At 39.1% G+C, this 24139-nt stretch overlaps 1 protein-coding gene across 8 annotated transcripts in view; it reads right to left on the bottom strand.

The window, feature by feature from the left end:
• MAPKAP1 (MAPK associated protein 1) overlaps positions 1-24139 on the bottom strand; it is a 231108-nt gene that overhangs the window by 113583 nt on the left and 93386 nt on the right. For all 8 annotated transcript variants that reach the window (XM_027104862.1, XM_027104867.1, XM_027104865.1 and 5 more), the window contains one exon: positions 17686-17858. In XM_027104862.1, the coding sequence (XP_026960663.1) occupies positions 17686-17858 (173 nt within the window). The remainder of the gene's footprint in view (positions 1-17685; positions 17859-24139) is intronic.

Below are 24139 nucleotides of genomic sequence, written 5' to 3'. Positions count from 1 at the left end.
GAATTATGGAAGAAATAACCATAACTACTGCATAAGGGTCTTATAAGGATTAAATGACATAATTAACTGCACAGTGCCTGGCATGAAGAAGGTTTCTCATTTTGCCAAAATTTCTTCTACCACTTTTAAGCTTCTGATTACACAGAAGCAGAATTAACTATCTAACAGAAGCATGGTGGATAGCAATGAGACAGAGAAACCTAAAAGTCCTGTTTGTGAGTCACTACCAGAGAGAGAAGAATGATCAAAACGGTAACAAACAAGTACAGGACAACTGGATCCACAAGAAGAGGCTTAATTTTAGAGTTGGGTTGGCATGGAAGGAGCAGGCCCTTTTAGGTACCATGGAGCTTGTAACAGGACTGGAAGTTTAAGAAATGAGTGGATGCAAAATGGAGCCTGCTGCCAAAGAGAGATCCTTTTGGGGGAGATATATAGATCTCCAAAGCTTTAATGAGTACAATTAACTGAATTTCCCTTATTCATATATCATCAAATAAAGCTAAATTTCTTCATTAGAAAAATTTATTGCATTGAATTGTTGACCAATATTCATTTTATGTTCAAAGGCCAGTATGGCTTTTATGAAGAGACAGAAGCCTATAGCCCATAAATAGATGGTATTTAATTCATATATGAAAATTCAGGAGCATTTCAGGAAGCATCCCAGATTTCTACCAAATGTGATCTGACATGTTCATTCTTATCCTCAGAAAATACAAAACACACTAAAGTATGAACACAAGACAGATTAATGCTTATTGTTTTTTAAATGAAAAATAAAAGAATGCATGATTCTGAAATGTCCAGAATGCTCATTACATGATCTCTGCTGCTTATTTTGGTGACAAGCAATATTAAGAGTGTGTCAGGCATTAGCAAGAGAAAGATCCTGATGGTTGCACCTCAGAATTTCATCTCTTTGAAGTCAGAGAAAAGATTTTTAAGACTCCCAAGATTTCCTTTTCTCTAAAACACACCCCCCCATAAATGGAAAGTAGAACTGATAAATAACATCATAACGTTTGTCAAGCCACAGCAACCTCAGACAGGAATAGTTAAATCTAAATTTCCTGGTAAAGTTTTAGGGAGAAAATGTCCACTAATTTTTAGGTAGAAGCAAGACCTTTATATTGTTCTGTCTGAGCTCCTTTTTGGACAGTTTCTATTGCTATGTCTTTAAGTTCCCTGACCACAGCATGCTTCCTCCTGCCACAGCATCACTGCCACACAGTTCCATCTGCCAGGAGCCTTCCCTTGCCAAATGCCTCTGGCATCACTTTCTGAGGGAATTCCTCCCTGGTTCCCAGGTGAGGCTCTCACAAATGGCATTCCTTCCCTGCAGAGCACTTAACTCAGCTTCTAAGCAAACATTATTTGGCTTAATTATTTGCCCATTTCCCTCACTAGGTTGTAGAATTCATGAAAGAGAAACTATGTCTTGTTCCCCTCACCACTGTACACCCAGCAAAATGCCTGGTACGTAGCAAACACTCAATAAATATTTACTGAATGCATGAATGAATACAAATGATAAGTGAAATGAGCCAGTTACAAAGTGCTATTACGCTTGATAATTTCTTCTTCCCCACCAAACTGTAAATTTTTTGAGAGCAGCAATTGCATTTCTCTTGTTCTCCATTTTATCCTCGATACCCAGGGCCTGGAACTCCATAAATATTTGCTGAATGAAGAAATGATGAGGGACTTAAGTCTTTGAGATTAAGCAGGATATCAAAAGAAGAGTGAGAAACGCATTTCTAAGGAAACAGCAAAAGCAGACATGGTGCGTGTCAAGAAGCTGCCAGTTAAAGAATGCGATGCGTTAGAATGTACGGGAGCATAGCTGGGGGTCAGATGGGAAGGGCGCCTTAGGCTGTATTATTTAGGTAAACGGTTCTCAATGAAGACTCTAAGGAGTATAAATTAGAAGCAACAACCTAGAAATGGAAGGAGAGTAGACAGTGGCAGGCATGCAGACAGCAAAAAAAAAAAAAGGGGGGGTGGGGTGGGGGTGGCGGTGTGGGGAGTATAAAGAATTCAAATTGCTAAGTTGTCAGAAAACGTATAATGTAAAGTCAAAAGTTCCTAGATACTTTCATAAGCCCACAAGGGCATCACTGTATCATAGCATGGTACCATTAATTGACTCATCAAGAAAGGGCTAAATTATGCTACTACTGCTGAACTAATACAAGTATTCATTGCAGTAGTAGCTGCTGGAGTTACAGTATTTAGCAGCAACAGAAACAAACATTTACTGAGCACGTGCCATGTATTTTCTCATTTTATTTTCATAACCACCCTGATAGGAAGTTTCTATCCTCATTTTACACATGAGAAAAATGGAATACATGGGCTGAAGTAATTCATCCAAGATCACCCTAATGGTTAGTGCCAGAATGCAAACCCAGACTATGACTTTGAATCCCACACTCTTAACCACTGTGTTACATACTGATTAAGAAGGCAGAGGAAAATGTTAACACATGTTGGTGAGCTTCTATGAAATATTACAAAAATAAAGAAACCTCGATACTGAATGAGATAAACCTCAACTATCTGGGCGGTCCACCAAGTTTCCCAAGGGCTCTATGAGAATGAAGTGAATCCACAGTGAAATCCACTGCATGGCTGTATCATGTGTTGGCATACTCTACAGCTGCACTTTCCAAACATGTGGCTACTGAGTCCTAGTCTGAATTGAGATGTGCTGTAAATAGCAAATAAACACTGGATTTTAATGCGTGACCAAAAAAAAAAGAACATTAAAAATCTCAATAATAATTTTTATATCAATTACATGTTGAAGTGATAATATTTAGGATATAATGGGTTAAATATATTATGAAAATTAATTTCACTTGCTTTTTGGAAATGTTTAAATATGTGATTACTAGAAAATTTAAAATTGTAAATGTGGCTTACATTTGTAGCTTGTATTATACATTTTTTCCGGCTTTATTAAAATATAATTCACATATAGCATTGTACAGGTTTAAGGTGTTGATACGATACACTTACGTATTACCAAATGATTACTACCAAGTAGTATTAGCCAATACCTCCATCATGGTGAGAACATTTGGCAACCTAAGCAACTTTTCAAATGTGCTGTACTCTGTTCCCAAGAACTTATAACTGAAAGTTTATAACCTCTGACCAACATCTCCCCATTTCCCCCACACCCTAGGCCCTGGTAACCACCATTCTAATCTCTGTTTCTATGTGTCCGCTTTTTTAGATTCCACATATAAGTGATATCATACAGTATTTGTCTTTCCCTGTCTAACTTATCTTACTTAGCATCATGTCCTCAAGGTCCATCTATGTTGTTGAAAATAGCAGGATTTCCTTCTTTCTCATGGCTGAGTAATATTCCATTGTGTGTATATATACACCATTATCATCTTTATCCATTCATCCATATATGAACAGTTAGGTTGTTTCCATATCTTGGCTATCGTGAATAATGCTGCAATGAACGTGGGAGTGCAGGTATCTCTTTGTGATCCTGTTTGCATTTCCTATGGATACATACCCAGAAGTGGGATTGCTGGATCATATGGCAGTTCTATTTTTAATTTACTGAGGAACCTCCATACTGCTTTCCATAGTGCCTGTATCAATTTCCATTCCTACCAACAGTGCACAAGGGTTCCCTTTTCTCCACGTCCTCACCAACACTTGTTATATCTTGTCTTTTTGATGACAGTCATTCTAACAGGTGTGAAATGATTGCATTGCATTTCATTTGGACAGCACTGCTCTATAGCCATAAACTTCCACTCACTGAGCACTGTGATAATCTCCAAAGTATACTACACCAGCTTTGTATAACACAGCAAAATTCTTCAGGTTTTTAGTATCAGTACTTCACCTGTCAGTAGCCTAATGAAGAGCAATAGTAAATAAGAGACCAGTGAAATACGTTGAATGTCTAAGGGACACCTGAAAAGAAGGCGGCAAGGAATGGCTATTCTAGTGTACAATGGAGTCACAACACACGACTGAAATCTCTGCATAAAAATTAGGACTAGTCAGGGCTTCCCTGGTGGCATAGTGGTTAAGAATCCGCCTGCCAAGGCACAGGACAAGGGTTCGAGCCCTAGTCCAGGAAGATCCCACACGCGGCAGAGCAACGAAGGCCGTGCTCCACAACTACTAAGCCCTCGTGCCACAACTACTGAAGCCTGCGCACCTAGAGTCCGCGCTCCGCAACAAGAGAAGCCACCTCAATGAGAAGCCCGCACACCACAATGAAGAGTAGCCCCCGCTCACTGCAACTAGAGAAAGCCCGTGTGCAGCAACAAAGACCCAATGCAGCCAAAAAAAATAATAATAAAATAAATAAAAATTTATTTAAAAAAAATTAAGACTAGTCAAAATTATTCTTAAAAATCCCTTAAATTATCTATGAAGTAAAATAAATGTGGTTTTCTGTCAAGAACAAGTGCATACCTCCCATCTCAAGTTCTTGACAGGGTAAAACCTCACTGAATTTTATTTTTTTCTCTTTTACAAATGGGTGATCCTAAAAAGATAGTGTTTCACTCTTGAATCTGGTGGAGAAATATAAATTAAGGAATGTTTTAAAAAATCTTACAGGTCAGAAATAGATGCACACAAATATAGTCAACTGATCTTTGACAAAGGAGCAAAGACAACTCAATGGAGAAAGGATGGTTTTTTCAACTGGATATTAAGAAGAAGAAAAAAAGAAAAAAAGAAGAAAGAAATCTAGACACAAACCTTACACACTTCACAAAAATAAACTCTAAATGGATCAGAAACCTAAATGTAAAGCACAAAACTATGACACTTCTAGAAAATAACATAGGAGAAAAAGTAGGTAACCTTAGGTTTGGTGATGACTTTTTAGCTATAACACCAAAAGCACAATCTATGTAAAAAAATTGGTAAGCTGGAGTTCATTAACATTAAAAACTTCAGCTCTGCCAAAAATGCTGTTAAGAGAATAAAAACATGAGCAGACACCAAAAACAACAGAAACTACGAACGTGTGCAGCCTGCGAAAAAGAGACCCCAAACACAGTAAGTTAAGCAAAATAAGAAGATAGAGAAACACACAGCAGGTGAAGGAGCAAGGTAAAAACCCACCAGACCAAACAAAAGGAAATAGGCAGTCTACCTGAAAAAGAATTCAGAGTAATGATAGTAAAGATGATCCAAAATCTTGGAAACAAAATGGACAAAATACAAGAAACGTTTAACAAGGACCTAGAAGAACTAAAAAGTGAACAAACCATGATGACCAACACAATAAATGAAATTAAAAATTTTCTAGAAGGAATCCATAGCAGAATAACTGAGGCTGAAGAACGGATAAGTGACCTGGAAGATAAAATAGTGGAAATAACTACTGCAGAGCAGAATGAAGAAAAAAGAATGAAAAGATTTGAGGACAGTCTTAGAGACCTCTGGGACAACGTTAAACACACCAACATTCGAATTATAGGGGTCCCAGAGAAGAAGAGAAAAAGAAAGGTTCTGAGAAAATATTTGAAGAGATTATAGTTGAAAACTTCCCTAACATGGGAAAGGAAACAGTCACCCAACTCCAGGAAGGACAGAGAGTCCCATACAGGGTAAACCCTAGGAAAAACATACCAAGACACATATTAATCAAACTACTGAAAATTAAATACAAAGAACAAATAATAAAAACAGCAAGGGAAAAACAACAAATAACATACAAGGGAATGCCCATAAGGTTAACAGCTGATCTTTCAGCAGAAACTCTGCAAGCCAGAAGGGAGTGGAAGGACACATTTAAAGTGATGAAAGGGAAAAACCTACAACAAAGATTACCCTACCCAGCAAGGATCTCATTCAGATTCAACAAGGAAATTAAAATGTTTACAGACAAGCAAAAGCTAAGAGAATTCAGCACCACCAAACCAGCTTTACAACAAATGCTAAAGGAACTTCTCTAGGCAGTAAACACAAGAGAAGGAAAAGACCTACAATAACAAACCCAAAACAATTAAGAAAATGGTAATAGGAACATACATATCAATAACTACCTTAAATGTAAATGGATTAAATGCTCCAACCAAAAGACACAGACTGGCTGAATGGGTACAAAAACAAGCCCCATATATATGCTGTCTACAAGAGAGCCACTTCAGACCTAGGGACATATACAAGCTGAAAGTGAGGGGATGGAAAAAGATATGCCATGTAAATGGAAATCAAAAAGAAAGCTGGAGTAGCAATTCTCATGTCAGACAAAATAGATTTTAAAATAAAGACTATTACAAGAGACAAAGAAGGACACTACATAATGATCAAGGGATCAATCCAAGAAGAAGATATAACAACTGTAAATATTTATGCACCCAACATAGGAGCACCTCAATACATAAGGCAAATGCTAACAGCCATAAAAGGGGAAACTGACAGTAACACAATCATAGAAGGGGACTTTAACACCCCACTTTCACCAATAGACAGATCATCCAAAATGAAAATAAATAAGGAAACACAAGCTTTAAATGATACATTAAACAAGATGGACTTAATTGATATTTATAGGACATCCCATCCAAAAACAACAGAATACACTTTCTTCTCAAGTGCTCATGGAATGTTCTCCAAGATAGATCATACCTTGGGTCACAAACCAAGCCTTGGTAAATGTAAGAAAACTGAAATCGTATCAAGTATCTTTTCTGACCACAATGCTGTGAGACTAGATACCAATTACAGGAAAAAATCTGTAAAAAATACAAACACATGGAGGCTAAACAATACACTACTTAATAACCAAGAGATCACTGAAGAAATCAAAGAGGAAATCAAAAAATACCTAGAAACAAATGACAATGAAAACATGATGACCCAAAACCTATGGGATGCAGCAAAAGCAGTTCTAAGAGGGAAGTTTATAGCAATACAATCCTACCTAAAGAAATAAGAAACATCTCAAATAAACAACCTAACCTTACACCTAAAGCAATTAGAGAAAGAACAAAAAAAACCCCCAAAGTTAGCAGAAGGAAAGAAATCATAAAGATCAGATCAGAAATAAATGAAAAAGAAATGAAGGAAACAATAGCAAAGATCAATAAAACTAAAAGCTGGTTCTTTGAGAAGATAAACAAAATTGATAAACTGCTTGCTTGACTCATCAAGAAAAAAAGGGAGAACACGCAAATCAATAGAATTAGAAATGAAAAAGAAGTAATAACTGACACTGCAGAAATACAAAGGATCATGAGAGATTTACTACAAGCAACTCTATGCCAATAAAATGGACAAATTCTTAGAAAAGCACAACCGTCTGAGACTAAACCAGGAAGAAATAGAAAATATAAGCAGACCAATCACAAGCACTGAAAATTGATACTGTGATTAAAAATCTTCCAACAAACAAAAGCCCAGGACCAGATGGATTCACAGGCGAATTCTATCAAACATTTAGAGAAGAGCTAACACCTATCCTTCTCAAACTCTTTCAGTATATAGCAGAGGGAAGAACACTCCCAAACTCATTCTATGAGGCCACCATCACCCTGATACCAAAACGAGACAGAGATGTCACAAAGAAAGAAAACTACAGGCCAATATCACTGATAAACATAGATGCAAAACTCCTCAACAAAATACTAGCAAACAGAATCCAACATCACATTAAAAGATCATACACCATGAACAAATGGGGTTTATCCCAGGAATGCAAGGATTCTTCAATATACGTAAATCAATCAATGTGATACACCATACTAACAAACTGAAGTAGGAAAACCATATGATCATCTCAATAGATGCAGAAAAAGCTTTCGACAAAATTCAACACCCATTTATGATAAAAACCCTGCAGAAAGTAGGCACAGAGGGAACTTACCTCAACATAATAAAGGCCATATATGACAGACCCACAGCCAACATCGTTCTCAGTGGTGGAAAACTGAAATCATTTCCACTAAGATCAGGAACAAGACAAGGTTGTGCACTCTCACCACTCTTATTCAACATAGTTTTGGAAGTTTTAGCCACAGCAATCAGAGAAGAAAAAGAAATAAAAGGAATCCAAATCAGAAAAGAAGTAAAGCTGTCACTGTTTGCAGATGACATGATCCTGTACATAGAGAATCCCAAAGATGCTACCAGAAAACTACTAGAGCTAATCAATGAATCTGGTAAAATAGCAGGATACAAAATTAATGCACAGAAATCTCTTGCATTCCTATACATTAAGGATGAAAAATGTGAAAGAGAAATTAAGGAAACAGTCCCATTTACCAATGCAACAAAAAGAATAAAACAGCTAGGAATAAACCTACCTAAGGAGAAAAAAGACCTGTATGCAGAAAACTACAAAACACTGATGAAAGAAATTAAAGATGATACAAACAGATGGAGAGATATACCATGTTCTTGGATTGGAAGAATCAACACTGTGTAAATGACTATACTACCCAAAGCAATCTACAGATTCAGCGCAATCCCTATCAAACTACCAATGGCATTTTTCACAGAACTAAAAGAAAACATTTCACAATTTGTATGGAAACACAAAAGACCCCGAATAACCATAGCAATCTTGAGAAAGAAAAACGGAGCTGGAGGAATCAGGCTCCCTGACTTCAGACTATACTACAACACTACAGTAATGAAGACAGTATGGTATTGGTACAAAAACAGAAATAAATCAATGGAACAGGATAGAAAGCCCATAGATAAACCCACACACATATGGTCACCTTATTTTTGATAAAGGAGGCAAGACTATACAATGGAGAAAAGACAGCCTCTTCAATAAGTGGTGCTGGGAAAACTGGACAGCTACATGTAAAAGAATGAAATTAGATCACTCCCTAACACCACACACAAAAATAAACTCAAAATGGATTAAAGACCTAAATGTAAGGCCAGACACTATAAAACTCTTAGAGGAAAACATTTGGCACAACACTCTATGACATAAATCACAGCAAGATCCTTTTTGACCCACCTCCTAGAGAAATGGAAATAAAAACAAAAATAAACAAATGGGACCTAATGAAACTTCAAAGATTTGCACAGCATAGGAAATCATAAACAAGAGAAAAGACAACCCTCAGAATGGGAGAAAATATTTGCAAATGAAGCAACTGACAAAGGATTAATCTCCAACAGTGACAAGCAGCTCATGCAGCTCAATATCAAAAAAACAAACAACCAAATCCAAAAATGAGCAGAAGATCTAAATAGACATTTCTCCAAAGAAGATATACAGATTGCCAACAAATACATGAAAAAATGCTCAACATCACTAATCATTAGAGAAATGTAAATCAAAACTACAATGAGATATCACCTCACACCAGTCAGAATGGCCAGAATGGTCATCATCAAAAAATCTACAAACAGTAAATGCTGGAGCGGGTGTGGAGAAAAGGGAACCCTCTTGAACTGTTGGTGGGAATGTAAATTGATACAGCCACTATGGAGAACAGTATGGAGGTTCCTTAAAAAACTAAAAATAGAACTACCATACGACCCAGCAATCCCACTACTGGGCATATACCCTGAGAAAACCATAATTCAAAAAGAGTCATGTACCACAATGTTCTTTGCAGCACTATTTACAACAGCCAGGACATGGAAGCAACCTAAGTGTCGATCGACAGATGAATGGATAAAGAAGATGTGCCACATATATACAATGGAATATGACTCAGCCATAAAAAGAAATGAACTTGAGTTATTTGTAGTGAGGTGGATGGACCTAGAGTCTGTCATACAGAGTGAAGTAAGTCAGAAAGAGAAAAACAAATACCGTATGCTAACATATATATATGGAATAAAAAAAAAATGGTTCTAAAGAATCTAAGGGCAGGACACGAATAAAGATGCAGACGTAGAAAATGGACTTGAGGACACGCAGAGGGGAAAGGGTAAGCTGGGACGAAGTTAGAGACTGGCATGGACACATATATACTACCAAATGTAAAACAGATAGCTAGTGGGAAGCAGCTGCATAGCACAGGGAGATCAGCTCGGTGCTTTGTGACCATCTAAAGGGGTGGAATAGGGAGGGTGGGAGGGAGATGCAAGAGGGAGGAGATATGGGGATATATTTATATGTATAGCTGATTCACTTTGTTATAAAGCAGAAACTAACAACCATTGTAAAGCAATTATACTCCAATAAAGATGTTAAAAAAAAAAAAGTAGAAGCAACCAAGCTATCCTTCAGTAGGTGAATGGAAAAACTGTGGTATATCCATAGAATGGAGTATTAGTCACCATATGAAATATGAGCTATCAAGCCAGAAAAAGACATGAAGGAACCTTAAACACATACTGCTAAGTGAAAGAAGCCAGTCTGAAAAGGCTACATATGGAATGATTCCAAGTAGCCTACATTATGGAAAATGCAAAACTACAGAGACAGTAAAAAGATGAGTGGTTGCCAGAGGTGAGAGGAGTGGGATGAATAAATAGAACACAGGGCATTTTTAGGCTGGTGAAACCATTCTGTATGATACAATAATTAGAATTGTACAATACACAAAGTGTACCTAATGTAAACTGCTGACTTTAATCATAATGTATCAGCATATGTTCAACAATTGTAACAAATGTACCACACTAGTGCAAGATGCCACTAATAGGGAAAAATGAGAGGCAGGAAGGAGATAATGTGGGAACTTTATAATTTCTGGGCAATTTTTCTGTAAATCTAAAACTGCCCTAAAAAATAAAGTCTATTAAAGAGATTTAAAGGTAACCGGCTTTAGAACTGTAAAAAAATTCGAAATAGAAAATAAAGAAAACAAAGAAAGCATAAAAAACAAATCTTAAAACAAGTAGACTGGGCTTCCCTGGTGGCGCAGTGATTGAGAATCTGCCTGCTAATGCAGGGGACACGGGTTCGAGCCCTGGTCTGGGAAGATTCCACGTGCCACGGAGCGACTGGGCCCGTGAGCCACAACTACTGAGCCTGCGCGGCTGGAGCCTGTGCTCCGCAACAAGAGAGGCTGCAACAGTGAGAGGCCCGCGCACCGCGCTGAAGAGTGGCCCCCGCTTGCCACAACCAGAGAAAGCCCTTTCACAGAAACGAAGACCCAACACAGCCAAAATAAATTAATTAATAATTAAAAAAAAAAAAACAAGTAGACTAACATGAAACCAACATGTCAGTAGTTATAATAAATGTTAGTAAGATAAACTTCCCTATGAAAAGACAGTGACTTGAATGGGCCAAAAAGGAAAAACCTCACAAAGGTATTCAACATAGCTAAAACAAAATGGCAAAGGTAAAAGGCTGAACAAAGATACACTGGAGAAGTACAAAGAAGAACAGTGGAAAAAATAGCTCATTGTTACTGAAATAAAGAAAAAGGCAGGGCACAATACATAAATAAAACAAATTGGACTGTTTTACATTGAAAAAGGTACATAAAGATATGAAATGCATGAATCTTTTTGTGCACTGATATATGTGTGTGTGTATATATATATATATATATATATATATATATATATATATATATATATATATATATATATAAAGTGGAAACCGCTGAAATCTCAGGAGAAAAATCACATACACACACAGGAAACTTAATTCATTTCTCTGAATCATTCATGGACTAAAAATAGTCAAAAACTGTTAAGAACATAATAGTAATTAAAAATGCTGATTTAATAAGTATATATTGAATTCTGTAACCTATAGAGAATAATTTTTCCAGAATCTGTGGAATATTTATAAAACATTATTATACAGTAGGCCTCCCAAATATAGATAAATCTCTAAGCATAAATTTTATAGGGCACATTTTCTGGTCAACATTCAGTAAACATAAATCTACGTAACAAAGTCAAAATTTACATATTCAACTACCTAGAGACTGAAATGATTTCATTTAGCTTCTTCCAAATAGATTTTAGTTTCCTCCAAAATCAGTGCAACAAAATAAGCAGGAAATTATCTTAAATACCACACTTCAATCCTGCTCAAGAATTAACAAGTGTAAGAGTCAAGGAAGCCAAGAATTCCAGCCAATTCTCCATTCCTTCCCAGAGGCCACAGCCTACTTCCATAGACATTTTTCAAGGCACAGAGACAGGAGAACAACCTTCTCAAATAAATAATTTTCTTGAAAATAAAGGAAAGCTCTCCCATTCATCTAGCAATTTGCCCCACTGTGAATGAAGAGCTCTTCCACAGGGCCAACCCACTGGAAAAGATCAAGTAAGGATCTATTCCAACACTTAAGTACAAACAAGCTAGAAAGAAAATAAACCTGTACTTCACTTCCTGACAGGAAGAGATCCCAGGTATTTACTTTATAGACTGTCTTATATCAAACAGAACTGAGAAATCCACTATCACATAAGAGGTGCAAAAAAATTTCAAAAGACCATGGCTTCTTTGGAGTCAACGTAATTTTGTAATTCAACATATACTTACAGAGCAACTGTTTTAAAATGTCAGCATGCTAGGTACACTCAGGAATATAAATCTTAATAAGATACACTCAACTTCAAAGGTTTACAAACTAGTACAAGAAATAATCTCTATTTGGGGGGTTCAGAATTGGTAATTAAATTGTTTGAATCTTCCTTAGCCTTACTAATCTTTGGTCTGCTTTGTTTATCAGTTTCTGATAGTAGGTATTGAAATTTCCTGTTCTGACTGTGGATCAGTCAAGGATGCTCCTTAAAATTACCTTAAAATATTCTGAGACTATGTTGCTAGATGCATACACAGTCAGAATTATTATATTATCTTGGTGGGCTATTCCTTTTTTCATTATGTAGTTTACCAAAATATCCCTATTGATGTTGTTTTTGCCTTAAATTCTACTGTTTGACTCACTGCCACCCTCCTCCCCAACCCCCTTTTGCCAGGTGGAGCTGAAGACTCTCACCCATGGGAAAGGAGATGGCAGAATGTCTGCTTGACAGCTTTTGGACTGAGAAGGAAATAAGATTCTTTTTTTCTTTTTTCTAATTAAAAAAAGATTTTTAAAAATTTATTTAATTTATTTATTTTTGGCTGTGTTGGGTCCTCCTTGCTGCGCGTGGGCTTTCTCTACTTGTGGCAAGCGGGGGCTACTCTTCGTTGAGGTGTGCGGGCTTCTCATTGCAGTAGCTTCTCTTGTTGCGGAGCATGGGCTCCAGGCATGCGCAGGCTTCAGTATTTGTGGCACATGGGCTCAGTATTCGTGGATTGCGGGCTCTAGAGCGCAGGCTCAGTAGTTGTGGCACATGGGCTTAGCTGCTCCACAGCATGTGGGATCTTCCCAGACCAGGGCTCGAACCTGTGTCCCCTGCATTGGCAGGTGGATTCTTAACCACTGCGCCACCAGGGAAGCCCCAAGGATCTTTTGTAAAACAAAGGTTTTAAATTTTGATGAAGTCCAATTTATCTTTTTTTTTTTTCTACTGTGGATCATGCTTTTAGTGTCATGTATAAGAACTCTTCATCTAGCCCTCAGTCCCAAAGATGTTTTCCTTTGTTTTCTTCTAAAAGTTCTATGGTTTTACATTTTACATTTAAGTTGCAATTTCACTTTGAGTTAATTTTATACAAGGCATGTGGTTTAGGTTGTAGTTTATTTTTTTGGCTTATGGATGTCCAACTGCCCAGCATCATTTGTTGAAAAGTCTATCCTTGCACCACTTAATTTGTATGTGCTTTTAATACGAAGACTCATTCTTAACTGCCTTCAATTCCGGGAAATTCTCTGGCATTAGCTCTTCAAATATTGTTTCCCTGCTCTTCCCTCTATTCTTTGCTTCACATATGGGAGGCTCTCTATCTTTCCCCCATGTCTCTTAACTTACCTTTCCTTCTTTGTATCTCTTTGTATCTTTGTGTTGCATCCTGAGTTGAATTCATTAGTACTATCTTTCAATTCATTTCCTCTTTAACTGGGCCCAGTCTAAAGCTTATCCAACATACTTTTTTTTTTTTTAACTTTCATAACTGCATTTTATATTTCCAGAACTTTTAATTGGTTCTTTTCTAAATCCACCTCTTGATTCTCATCTGCTCAGTTTTGTTTCACAACTTCCTAGAAGTTTACCCATGGGTGTTATTCCTTCATCATTTTGATGAATTTAAATATGTTTATTTGAAATTTATTTTCAGATTGCTTTATTATAATTTTGTTGGGTGTGAATTTTTCTCCGGATTATTGTCTTTCTTTCTTAGTACTAGTTATACTGGTTTGCTCTGGAATTTTAATTTGCTAGCTCTTCTTGAATAGGAATGCTTCCTCTCTTTTTCTCTCTCCCTTTCTTCCTCTCTCACGCCTCCCTGTCTAATGCCACTGTCTTCCGTCTTCATCAAAGCAGAGGCCTCCAGTCTAGAGCCAGGTCTTACACTGGCAGCTCAGGGTTCCTATCCTTCGGTGATACTAGGGACACTAGGGATATCATAAACCCAGTCACATCGTGGCCAGGTCCTGGTCACACTGCTATCTTATTCCCCTGCCACCCCAGAAACAAAACTTGAAATGAGCCACAGACCCAGGCAGCTTTGTTCAGTTTCTTTTCATAGGCAGGACAATCCCACCCCAGCTCCTAGTTTCCAGCAGTGAGACTTCGTCTAGTCCCCATCCAGGCATGAAGTTCCTTTGGTCCCTATACCCTCAAGCAGTGTTTCCCACTTTTTTTGACATCTTGGGATACTTAGAAAATAACAGCATCTGTACGGCACACAGATAGATGGATGACTCTGTTCCGTACCCAGAAATGATGGCTGGAGGCTCTGACTACCCTCAGACCACCTAGTTGCCCTGAAGCCTGAGAAAAATCAGTATTTCACATACTGGTAAACTCATTCACAGCATGTTCCTTTAGAAGTAATGCTCTGAAAGAATCAACTCCCAGCACACTCTGCCTATTTCTGAACTTGGTTCTGTTCCTAGTCCACAGTTAACTGGTTATTAAAATACAAGTATAGGGCTTCCCTGGTGGCGCAGTGCTTGAGGGTCCGCCTGCCGATGCAGGGGACACGGGTTTGTGCCCCGGTCCGGGAGGATCCCACATGCCGCGGAGCGGCTGGGCCCATGGGCCATGGTCGCTGGGCCTGCGCGTCCGAAGCCTGTGCTCCGCAACGGGAGAGGCCGCGGTGGTGAGAGGCCTGCGTACCGCAAAAAATAAAAAATAAAAAAAAATACAAGTATGTCAACAACATACTCCATTTATCATTACTATGCATTTGAAGCAGAATATAGAATTTAAAGCATGAACTTAAAGGGTCATCATAACCACAAGTCCGTGCTTTTCCCTCTGTTTAGAGCACCCTCCTCTCAACTTCTCTGCATCACCTTTTCCTACTCCTTCAGGTTTCAGTTTAGATGTCGCTTAAGCAAGGTTGCTTTTCATGACTCCAGTCTCACCACCAAGTATGGGGTCAGAGCTTCTCAGGATTTTGCGTGCTACTGTATTGGATTATTATAGTATTGTATTATCATTGCCTAGTGTATTGTGTTATTATTGTCTATTATTATTACCTTTGACAATAACCTCCTTGATGGCATAAATTGCCTTTTTCACTCCTGTATTTCCAGATCTAGCACAGTGCCTGTACTAAGCATGAACTCAATAAATATTTTAATATCACCTATAACAGAGTTCCATGGTAAGGACTATAAAGTAATAGTGAAGAGTGGGGCTCCTGAGCCAGAAATTCCTGGGTTTAACAAATAACAAATGTTGACGAGGATGTGGAGAAAAGGGAACCCTCCTACACTGTTGGTGGGAATGTAAATTGGTGCAGCCACTGTGGAAAACAGTATGGAGGTTTCTCAAAAACCTAAAAATAGAACTACCATATGATTCAGCAATTCCACTCCTGGGTATATATCCGAAAAATAACAAAACACTAATTCGAAAAGATACATGTGCTCCAGTGTTCAAAGCAGCACAATTTACACCTACCAAGACATGGATACAACTTAAGTGTCCATCAACAGATGAATGAATAAAGAAGATGTGGTATATATATGCACAATGGAATACTACTCAGCCATAAAAAAGAGTAAAATTGTGCCGCTGGCAGCAACATGGATGGATTTGGAGGGCATTATGCTAAGTGAAATAAGTCAGAGAAAGACAAATACTATATGCTATCACTTATACGTGGAATCTAAAAACTACAACAAACTAGTGAATAAAGCAAAAAAGAAGCAAACTTACAGATATAGAGAAAAAACGTTATCAGTGGGGAGAGGGAAGGAGGGGCAATATAGGGGAAGGGAGAAAAAAGGGATATGGAATTATATGAAATCACGTGTGTGAAACTTTTGGAAATTGTAAAGCACTACAGAAGTTAAATAATCGTTCATTCAATTAAAAAGAAAATCCTGGGATTAAATACCAGTTCTACCACTTACTGTGTAATTTAGAAAAGTTACTTAGCCTCTCTACACTTTAGTTTCCTCATCTGTAAAATGTATGTCACAGTTCAACTCCTATTACTTGCTGTGTAACCCTGGGCAAGCTCCTTTGCCTCTCTTGGTTTTGGTTCCTGCATCAAGCAGTGTTCTAAGGATTAACTCAGACAACATACATCAGGTAACTAGCACTTGCTTGCTTCCACTTCACGCTGAAAAGGGACAACACCATAGCTCAGCCTTGAGCACAGCTGCAGACTCAACCCTTTTCTGAGCCTACATGGTATCCTGGTTGAAAAGGCTTTCTATTGTCATAGGAGCAATAAGGATTATCTTCATATCCACAATTTTTTCAGGCAAAGTGGAGGGCAATGTCAATGAGAACCTGAAAGAATAATTTTAAGTACAAATTTAATGTACCTAAAGGAAACACACACACACACATCTAACAGACTGGACCATTCTAACTCAAAATGTGAGAAGAGAAAGCCTCCATGAGAATCCATTTCCAAAATGAAGGCATCCACTACATTTAGCTGTATCCCAAACCCTACTGCTGGGAAGGGCACATAAAACTAGGAAAGGATGCCTGTCAGGTAAGAAATTCAAATATGGGAGAACTAATGCAGCAAACCACTTTAAAGTTCAAGTTATGATGTACAGATATAGAGATTCTACTTTCAAGACTACGTTTTTAATATAATAGTTTAATGAGGAATAGAGTCTAGTAATTGAGAGAAAAATTGATCACTGACTGATAACAAAGAAAACTGTAATTCAGACCAAAAGGAAATAAAGTAATAATCTTGGCATCAAGCAGACTGGAAAACAAATTCTGACTCTGTCATCTCCCACTGGTGTAAACTTCAGCAAATAACAACTCTCTGATCCTGAGCTTCCTCCTCTGCAAAATGAGGATCATGATGCTCACCTCACAGGAAGCGGGAGAATTAAATGAGAAATCAGGTATGAAGTGCCCAGCACCATGCCCAACTCATGACTGGTGCTCAACAAACACTAGTTCCCTCCACTACTGCCCATGCTCCTTTTATCAGCAAGCATCATAAAAGGGTTTGGATCCTGCTAAAATGCATTTCCTCATGTCTGGATTCACAAATTTATCAGTCTGTTTGCAAGCAAACTCTCTGAGATAAGCCTGAGTTACACAGGCCCAAGATCTGGTGAGCAACCTGACCTGGATCAGTGTGGACGTCTGGCTCCCAGGCCAAAGCCTAGAAAGACTGACCGGGCCCAGAATGCAGCATGGGTGGCCAGGAGACAGCCAGAGACTAGAGCAGCCAAAAAGAGGGAGGATTACTTGAGCTTCGGCTCCCGTCCTTCGCTTGTGTACTGCCAACAGATGAGCCCGATCAGATCCTGTACCCTGGCGCTGGCCATTGTCACCACGGTCATTGGCAGCAGTCTGTCCTGGCTTGAGTGCAGGGGGAGGTAGACATCGATCTTCTTGGTTGCTGTTGTGCCTACATGACCCTGTGGACAGAGCACATGCATGAGGGTAAAGCACACAGTTCCGGTCATGCAGACCCTACTGAGCTACAACGACTGCCCTCCAGGGCCTGTGTTCTCATCCTTTTCGCACAGGGCCTGTGTTCTCATCCCTTTTGCACATACCAGCGTATGAGCCTGGGGTGGTCCCAAAGTGGAAACATTGTCTAGTTTTAAGGGTTTTTTTTCTTCTTCTTTAATTTTAATTTTCTAATGTTCTAATGGATCCAGCTCTGCCAGCAGTAAGGTAAATGAGCACTACGACTAAAATAAACAAATCAGAGTGGTGAGCAGACCTAACGTTTGGTATCAGGAGATTTGCTTTGTTACTTATTCAGTGTGACCTTGGAAAAGTCATCATCAGACCTTGGCATAAACTGCCCTCCCTGAAAACTGCCATATCACTCCTTGAGACCTTGGGATAAGCTGCCATATTCTCCAAGGAAGCATTTAGCAGTACTGGAACCAGGGGCTTGCCTTCTCAGAGACGATGGGGGGCTAATTCCATTACGCAGTACATCTGTTACTTCACTCATCTGAACTGAAGTTCAAGGGTCTCTGGTCTTATTACTGTCCTAATAACCATACTCACACTGATCTACATGTCCCTAATCTCTCCCACACACCCCTTTCTCCTCCCTCCCAAACCCTCCACTCTCCTCTGGAACTCCTGCACTAATCAGCAAACTTCCATACATCATTTCTTTTTTTTTTTTTTGCCGTACGCGGGCCTCTCACTGTTGTGGCCTCCCCCGTTGCGGAGCACAGGCTCCGGACGCGCAGGCTCAGCGGCCATGGCTCACAGGCCCAGCCACTCCGCAGCATGTGGGATCTTCCTGGACCGGGGCACGAACCCGTGTCCCCTGCATTGGCAGGCAGACTCTCAACCACTGCGCCACCAGGGAAGCCCCATCATTACTTCTTTTTAAAAAACATTCCCTCCACCTTTTTGCCTTAATTGAAACCTGCTGATCATAAGGATACTACTTCCTCTGCTGTCCAGAAGACTGTTTTGCTTTGTTCTTTTTAACCCCCAAATCCTTAAGGCCAGGAGGTGGAGTAGGTATTCTTGTTCCTGCTACTTCCAAACTATTAATTCTCCTTTCTTACAAAAACCCCTGTTCCTTTGAGACCCAAGCCATCCAACTACACCATCCTCTCCCTCTCCTTTTCTGTTACCCACCACCCGTTCTTTGGTCATTCTCCTCCCTCACTGAAGGCCTGAGCTCTTGGCTCATAGTCTTTTCCACCCCAATTCCTGTCACCATTCCTGGCAATTTCATCTAAAAGAACAATCTGTCCAATACGCAAGTGTCTCAATCCCTAGACCACATCATCCCCAGTGCCTTTTCATCCACCACCTCAAATCACTTATTGTGGTGGGTACACCAGAGATCTGCACTAACTCCAAAATCTCAAGTTAGAACATCCACTCACTGAATACACTTTTTTTTGTAACTTTACTTTTGTTTATTTATTTTTAAATTTTGGCTGCACCATGCGGCTTGCAGGATCTCAGTTCCTGGACCAGGGATTGAACCCGGGCCATGGCAGTCAAAGCGCCGAATCCTAACCACTAGACCACAGGGTTAAAATCTGAATACACTTCAATATACCTCTACTTCATCTGTTCAAGTAGTCCCTCAAATTCTCCAACCTATAATCTGTTGAACCACCACCTTTTAATTATCTTTCAGTCACCCTTATTTCCCAATACCACCCTCCAGATTACATGAGCCATTATAATCGTTCCTTTGCAAATACAGTTTTTATACTCTCTTCCTCCACTGGACACAATTCACAGAACCCCAATCTTGTATGAACCCAACCCTCTGCATTGCCCAGCTAAACATCACTGGAGAAAAATCATGTAACTGTACAGATTGATTTTACTTTAAATTCATGATGATAAACCTCAAACAGACACTCAACACTGTATAGCAAGCCTATTATATCTCTTGATCCAACCTGCACCCCACCTGAGACCACTAGCGCATACTTTTGCTTCTCTCCTCAAACTTCCCATGAACCTCACCTCTTGACCTTCAGCTCCTGTCCTTCCCTCGTGTATTGCCAACAGATGAAAAATACTGTGGACCCTTGAACAACACAGGTTTGAACTGCGAGGGTGCACTTCCACGTGAATTTTTTTCACTTGATATGGGCTACAGTACTATAGGATCCACAGTTTGTTGAATCTGTGGATACCAAACTGCAGCATCAAATTTGATCATGTTACACTCCTGTTGAAATTCCTTCAGTGAGTGGCTCCTATGATACTTTGAATAAAATCCAAATTCCATGCAGTGTGCAACAAAGTGCTGCGTGATCTGACCCCTGCCTAGCCCTCCAACATCATCTACTGCCACTCTCCCCCCACCCCCCAACCCCGTGCTTCAGCTACACCAGCCTTCTAGAAGTGCCCTGAATGTGTGTACCTTGCCTGCTTCTTCCCCTTTTAAGGCCATAGCAAGTGCTACTGCTAGATTCACGTATCTAGAAGGCTCTTTCTCATGATTTTTGCATCCTCTATTATGTGGCCTTGGGCAGATTACTTAACTCTCTGCTCTTCCATGTCCTCATACATAAAATGATAATAATAGGACGTGCTATCTATCAGAGGACTGACTCTTGTGAGGATTATTATTATTGTTGTTATTCAAGGCTGAGCTCATATGACCCCTCCTCAGAGAAACCTCCACTGATAATCCTATAGAAAGAAGACCCTTCCACAGTTATCCTCTCACACATATGCTGTTCATTTCCTTCGGAGCACTTAACAATTTGATATTATATATTTATTTATGTACATCTTCAGTGTATGCCTTCCCCACTAGCCTCTGAGCTTCCATGAGGGGAATCATAATAACGTCTGCTTTGTTTACTGCTCTATACACAATGGCTAGCACTGTGCCTTGCGCACAGAAGACTCTCCAAAAAAAATCTGTTGAACTACAGAATGAATGCATGAATGAGTCAAATGCCTACTGGGACACATGGTAGGAACTCAATAAATGTTAGTTTCTTCCATCCATCTCACTTGCCCTTTTCTATGGGTCTGTTTCCTGATAGCAGATGGAGATGGAGGGACTTGAGCAATCAAGTGGTTCCTTAACACTCTATACAGAATTCTATCGATCTAATAAGGTGGGAAAAAAATATCAGAACTAGGGTAAGGAAATACATAAAATCAGTTTAAAAAACATTTTTAGAGAGATTCCACTTCTCAAATAACCCAGCATCTAATATTAGATCCACTGGGGTTTTTTTCTGTTTTTTTTTTTTTTACTGAGTTGTCTACGTTATAAAGCAAATAATAAAAAAGTAATTCTCCTACATAATGCTCTCTCCCTATCCCTCTCACGCATCCACATGCGTGCGCACGCACACACACACACACACACACGAGCACGTGCGCGTGTATTTTTCAGCTTGGAAGTAGTAACTCCAAGGACTAGAAAAGATGTCTCTAAACAGCTAGTGTTTTGATCCTGTCAGGCAGTCAAAAGGTTAAAATTAAAACAGTGGCAATCTTTCTGGAGTGGGTTTATAGCCCTCTTACCACTCTCTTCTCAACCTCATTTTCAGAACCCCTAATTGCTGTCACTGCTCTCCTTATTTCTGTTTATTCCTCCTCCTTCTTCTGAAGAACTGGAGCTAAGGGGCTATAGGAATCACAATATCTAAAGATACAAAGATTCAATGAAATGACAAATGTGAATGTACTTTGCAAACTATAAAGTGCTTTAGAAATGCAGCACAGTACATTAGAAAGGACCTAAGTTTTATAATCAGACCCATTTCTATTACTCAAGTCTATTACAAGGTCACATGAGGCCAAAGATGGATGCTATAGGAGCCCTAATAATAATACCTATTATTATAACAAAAACTAGCATTTATTTAGAGCTAAATAAACTCTGCTAAACGTTTGCCTAAGTTATCTCATTTAATTTTCACAATCACTATAAGAGGGAGGGTTCTATCATTACCCTCATAATAAAAATGATAAAACTAAAGCTTATAAGACTACAGTCATCTGCTCAAGATCTCATAACCAAAGTGAAGAGCCGGGACTCAAAGCCATGTCTGTCTGACTCAAAGGCCTCTACTTTAAACATCAACACCTTCTTTCACTAAAGTTATCCTAAATATAATCAATTCCCACTCTCCAAGGCTTGAAAATCATCTCCCCCTCCTTCTCACAAACATGCCAACAGCACTGCCTAAAGCAGTCTCCTACAGAAGGAGCACTCTGAGGGGCTGCCCAAGGAGAACCGGTAAGGATTGAGACTCCAGAGATCATTGCCACTGTCAGCTGACTGCAGGCAAGTCACCACTGTTTAGGAAATGAAAGCAGATAGTTATATGGTACTCCTACGCATCCCTTTACCCTCTTCATTTCATAGTGAAATAGCAAGTGTGGGGAAAACTGTGAGAATAAATATGGCAGATACTTATTAAATGAATGAAGCATTTTATTTTTTTAATCTTCTAATTCCATCTTGAGGCACTGATGACAGGAGAAAAGTGCCTTGCACAAACCTTGAAATTATATATTTTTTAATAAGGAGCCTCTTCTGAAAAAACTCAAAAGGTGGTGGCAGTTAGCTCTATCTAATAGTCCCTGTGTTGCAATATTTAGAGAGAATCATCTAAAACATAAAACAATCCATCAATATAATAGAAAGTAATTAACTTATTAAAAAAAAAGTGACCAAAGAATTAAAAGTATTCATCACACATCAAGGCAAGCAATATTCCAAAGAGTAACATCTAACTATTAAAAAGCAACCAGCAATAAACAAAGATCATATACAGATTCACTGCATGGCAATTTATGTGTTCCACAGGATTGGGGAAATGGAGGCATAATTAGAGCACAAGGAAAGGGTCACCACAGAGACAGGGAAAACTGGTTTAGCTCCATCTTTCCCAATCACTCATGCATTCAACAAACACCCACTGAAACACCATATTGGGCTCTGAAGACAAAATTAAGTAAGACAAAATGCAGACCTTCATCAAATTCATGGTCTGTTGAAGGTCTATACTGTACATTGTGATCAAAGCTTTAAGAGGGAAAGTACAGGCTATTACGAGAGCTCAGAAACAACCCAGACTAAAGGGGGTTGGAAAAGGCCTCCCAGATAAAAAAATAAAAAATAAAAACCTTACCCTTCCATCCAATAGAACCACTAACCCAAGGAAAAGACACTTACTGTATTTAAACACCTTCTATACCAATATACAAAAAAGTGAATATGAGTTCTCCCTGAGACAAAGGATTATGAGCGTTTAGTTTTAATTTTCTGCTTTATATTTTTCTGCACTTTCTATACCAAGCATGTTATTACTTTTATAATTAGAAACAAAATAGTAAATATTATAATTAAATGAGAAAAAAGGAGATAAAAAGCTTCCCTGGGCTTCCCTGGTGGCGCAGTGGTTGAGAGTCCGCCTGCCGATGCAGGGGACGCGGGTTCGTGCCCCGGTCCGGGAAGATCCCACATGCCGCAGAGCGGCTGGGCCCGTGAGCCATGGCCGCTGAGCCTGTGCGTCCGGAGCCTGTGCTCCGCAACGGGAGAGGCCACAACAGTGAGAGGCCCGCGTACCGCAAAAAAAAAAAAAAAAAAAAGAACTACTACACAGAGCTTAAGAGTTTTAGGTAAGAGAAAGAGAGGATCAACTTTGAAAATGTAGCCTATGTTAAGGCATCCAGCAGAATTTACTAAGGACACATTATGTGCCAGTTGCTGTGACAGGCTGCTGGAAAAAATAAGTTGAAAATCTAACTCAGACACCTTTCAATGGCAAGTTAAGTAATTTTTACCAAAGAAAAATGAAAAGTAATAAACCCATATTGAGCTAACTAATTTGGAGTTGAACAACTCTTTCCAGAGCAGCCCCTAAATCAGGAAATGGCCCTAATTCAGGTTTTAGAACAAAAAGAAAAGTATTTCTGAAGCAAAACTATTCCTCAACACAACTGCAACTGATGAAGACAACTAGACTCCAGAGTTCATATCACATGGCCTGTCCATGACTTGATGGCCTAGCAAATGCAGCCCAAATCTCAAACTCAACATGTCCAAGACCTGTTTCCTCCTTCAGCTTGTCTCTCATTCTATATTTGATCTCAGTTAAGGCTTTCACCACCTACTCTGTCACTCAAGCTAAGAACCTTAACTCTTTTTTCTGTCTCATCTTTCAAATGTCTCTGAAAATCTCTCAAATCTTCCTCCTCAATGCCACTGCCCTAGTTC

The sequence above is a fragment of the Aethalodelphis obliquidens genome, unplaced genomic scaffold, assembly GCF_003676395.1.
Source record: "Aethalodelphis obliquidens isolate GAN/ISIS:26980383/991018 unplaced genomic scaffold, ASM367639v1 scaffold7, whole genome shotgun sequence".
In the NCBI taxonomy this organism is placed as follows: domain Eukaryota; kingdom Metazoa; phylum Chordata; class Mammalia; order Artiodactyla; family Delphinidae; genus Aethalodelphis; species Aethalodelphis obliquidens.
Note: the sequence above shows the minus strand (reverse complement) of the source record. Positions and strands in the feature narration are given on the sequence as shown.